The sequence below is a fragment of the Kryptolebias marmoratus genome, linkage group LG9 (genome assembly GCF_001649575.2).
Source record: "Kryptolebias marmoratus isolate JLee-2015 linkage group LG9, ASM164957v2, whole genome shotgun sequence".
Taxonomy (NCBI): domain Eukaryota; kingdom Metazoa; phylum Chordata; class Actinopteri; order Cyprinodontiformes; family Rivulidae; genus Kryptolebias; species Kryptolebias marmoratus.
In genome coordinates this window covers 15,845,463-15,848,999 of record NC_051438.1, presented here as the reverse complement: position 1 = coordinate 15,848,999, position 3,537 = coordinate 15,845,463, and the positions used below count along the sequence as shown (strand labels likewise).

Genomic DNA, 3,537 nt, shown 5'->3' with positions numbered 1-3,537 from the left:
ATTACTTCCTGAAAGTTTCATTAAAATCTGTCCTGTGGCTAACACATGCAAAGACATGGACAAAAACATAATCTCCTTCAGTTGAGAAACATAACTTTTCCCCTAAAATTTCTGTACTTGTTTGCTAAAGTTTAGCAGCGTTCTTTGAGTGGAGATTGATGTTATTAAGATTCTTGTGAGCTCCAAGGAATAAAAATAGAACTGACACAATAAGGGGTAGTTTGTTATTGATCCAGCAAGCCAATAATAGACTGCTAAAGACTAAGAAAGACTAAGAATTGGTGACTCATGCGCCATATATGGAGCATCATGTTGGAGTCAGGGTAAAGATTGATGTTGTACACACACACACACACACACACACACACACACACACACACTCAGGGAAAATGAACACGTGCAAACCTGTCACATGCTCAGCAGCTAATCTACATTTTGACCATTCCACGCTATAACCAACAAGGTCAAAGATTGCTTGTAGAGCATCACGATTTCCTCATCGTTCCTTTGGTCAGATTTATGTCTGCTTCCAAGAAAGAAATGAGAAAAAAAAAAAATCTTTGTTTGTTTATTTCTCCCTTCTGCTTATCTTTTCCGACTCCGAGCCTGCTCTCCCTGTTTTCCTCTCCCTTCCCTCTTACGTTTTCCCTCCTCTTGTTTTTCTCTCCTCATCATCGCAGTCACTCGGAGACAGAGCTCGGGCCGAGGAAATGAACGTGTGTGCGTCTATTTTTAGATGCAGGGAAGGAGGGCACACCAAAAGTGAGCTGTAGAGGAAAAAAAAGAGAGAGAGAGGGTGGGGGGGAGTAAGGGAGGAGGAGGAGAAAAAAAACTGTTTCTGCTTCGCCTCTGCTCAGAGACAGTGGATGCCAGGGAGCAGCATCGCTGGGACGAAAACACAGGATACTAGATAACAAAACGCTTCAGGTTTGAACTGAGCGAGCAAGAGAGAGAGACAAAGAGACCAACAACCACCGTCTGTAAACAGGTGAGCGGGGCAACAAATTTGCCAGAAAGCTTGGACATTATTTCTAAAAAAATGCATTTATTCGTGTGCTTCAGCCTTGTGCTGCGATCGTGGGGCCATTTTTAGATGCTGTGTACCAAAGGAGTGCCCTAAATTTAGCAGTGGTTACACACCTTGGAAGAAACTGGGGTAGAGGCTGGGGGGGGGGTTTTGGAGGTGGAGACAAAAATATGTTTCAACAATATGGTGGGTTGTAGACAAGAAAACCAAAGGCTGACACATTCTGTGGCTGGACGTGACTGAGGCTAAAATAACCAACTGTTTGTGCAGCGGGTTTCTCAGCAAGAGGGGTGAAGCCTGAAACGAGGACTAGGAGAAGCGGGGAGGTTTATTTGCTTGACTTGATTGATACAGTTGGGGTGGATGGGAAAGGAAAGGGGGGGTTGTTTTCAAACACAAGCTGGTATGTGTCAGATTATGTCACTAGTCCGATGGGAAGGGGAAAAAGGGACTTCTGCTCGAAAACAGTGATGTTTGTGTCTTTTACAACAAGCAAGAGATTAAAAGCTGTGTTGAAAATCTATCCTGTCTGCCACCGTCTTTGCTGTCAACATCAGTGTTCTCAAAGCAAAAGGAGGCTTTTACTAAATGATTTTGTAAATTTACTTCTATTTTTAAAATAATAAAAAAGGGAAGTAAACATCTTTCCCATGTTTCCCACAAGCTTGGAAAATGACCTCTCTCCCTCTTGGTTTTGTCTCCCAGCCATGCGGCCGCGGTCCAGACTGCCGACCAAGAGAAGAATCCTGCTGCCCACAATCACGGAGGGCACCGAGGAGACGGCGAGGGACTGGAACGACCCCAGCACGTTCCAATTAGGCGATGGCAGTCAGGGGGTTTCGTCAGAGGACTACCTTCTCTCCATCTGCCACCTGGCTCGCCCCACCTTCCCCACCAGGGAAGGTTCCCCCGAACACCTCCATGCGCAGCAGCAGGACGCCGTGCAGCAGAGGCTCAGGCCGTCTCGGGTCATCACTTTAACCTCCCCCGACTTCGACCTCAAGGAGGAGCAAGAAGACGGGAAAGAACTGAACGGACGGCTGATGCGCTGGAACTCCGACCCCTTGGAGTTCCTTTACGGCGACCAGAACAACCTCTTTGCCCTCTCAGGCAGCGTGGGGAAAGCATTCGTCAGGGGGAGGTCGGCGAGGCAGCATGGGAGCGAGGCTCGCGTCAAAGCTTCAAGTCCGGATTTCCCATGCCAGCGCAAGGGCAGCTGCCCCGAAATAGTCGCCGGAGCTAACCCTCCAGTTCCAAACGGTTCCCCGCAGCACAGCTCGTTCAGGTCGGAGGTCAGGAGGGTTTGTCCAGAGGGAGAAAGACTGAAACAATCCTTCATCTCCCAGTGGATCTCAGACTGCAGGTCGGCTTGGAGGGAGGCGCGCGTTCGAGCTTGCATGTTACCCGCCATAGCTGAGGTGTAGGGAGGACTGGGCTGTGGCATTCTTCAAGAGATGTTTTGTGTCGGAGCATGAGATGTTGGAAATATGTAGAAATACACATTTGTAAAGGAACTGGGGCAATTATAAAGCCACGAATGCCTCATGCTGTGTTACATCAACAGTACTATTCCCCCGAACATCCTCCCTCTCTACTGTTAATGTTTGTTGGTGATCCTGTAAAATCATCAAAAATTGCAAGTCTGTGACACCTGTTTTCTATCTTCCAGTGTTTTTGTGAGTTGCAAATCAATGAATAAACTCTTTTTTTTTTAAATATACCGTCAGTGTTTTGTTTTGTTTTTCCTCTCATCGGCCATCTGCCTTGACCGTGGAACCCCCCTGAAAAATGAACTCCGCTCTCGCCTCCGCCGGTGCCAGGCAGTGGAGTTTCTATGGCAACTGTCGTGGGCTCCTGCGCTGGTAAACAGAAGTGTGGAGGAGCACGGGCTGAGCAGAGATGACTCCATGCAAGACGGAGGCAGGCGGTCGACTGCTTGGCTCACGATGAAACTAGGAAATATATATATATATATATATATATATATATATATATATATATAAAGAAATATGTAAAACTGAGCGGATTGGCGGTGTTAGTGAGTTAAAACGATTCCACGGGTCTTAATTTTTACAAATGAAAAAGGGGATTCAGAACTCAGCTGTAAATCTAAAAGATTCTGAGGTTGAAATTTTTACAAAGATCACTTACTATCTGACCCACTAGAGGGCAGGTTTAGATTGTTTATTACACCAGAAAGGGCTTCGCAAAACCAACCCACCGCTTTTTTAGAGTGCAAAATTAACCTTTGAAAAATAAAAGTATATGTAATTTTAGTAGGACTTTGAAACTTTTGATTAAAAACAACATCTGCATATCTTCACAGTGATGTCTGCTGCATGAACGGCTTTAATGTTCCTGATTTTCATCATCCAAAGATGAATTTCATTTCCTCTTTCATTCCCTGAACATCTAGATATCGCCCCACAACTTTCATGCCAATGTTTTAGACTAAAGATCATCTTGTGTTAAGAAATGACAAATGTATTGCCGTTTTGGTCAAACCTATA

General features: G+C 45.5%; 1 protein-coding gene across 2 annotated transcripts; it reads left to right on the top strand.

The window, feature by feature from the left end:
* Positions 1-428: 428 nt before the first annotated feature.
* Positions 429-2,748, top strand: si:dkeyp-72g9.4. 2 transcript variants are annotated; one of them, XM_017424073.3, is made up of 2 exons: positions 429-988; positions 1,733-2,748. In XM_017424073.3, the coding sequence occupies exon 2, from the start codon at positions 1,735-1,737 to the stop codon at positions 2,449-2,451; it is 717 nt and encodes a 238-aa protein (XP_017279562.1). In that variant the 5' UTR covers positions 429-988; positions 1,733-1,734; the 3' UTR covers positions 2,452-2,748. The 2 variants fall into 2 exon arrangements, with proteins under 2 accessions (XP_017279562.1, XP_037833176.1); XM_037977248.1 differs by lacking the exon at positions 429-988 and adding an exon at positions 1,179-1,430.
* Positions 2,749-3,537: the final 789 nt, after the last annotated feature.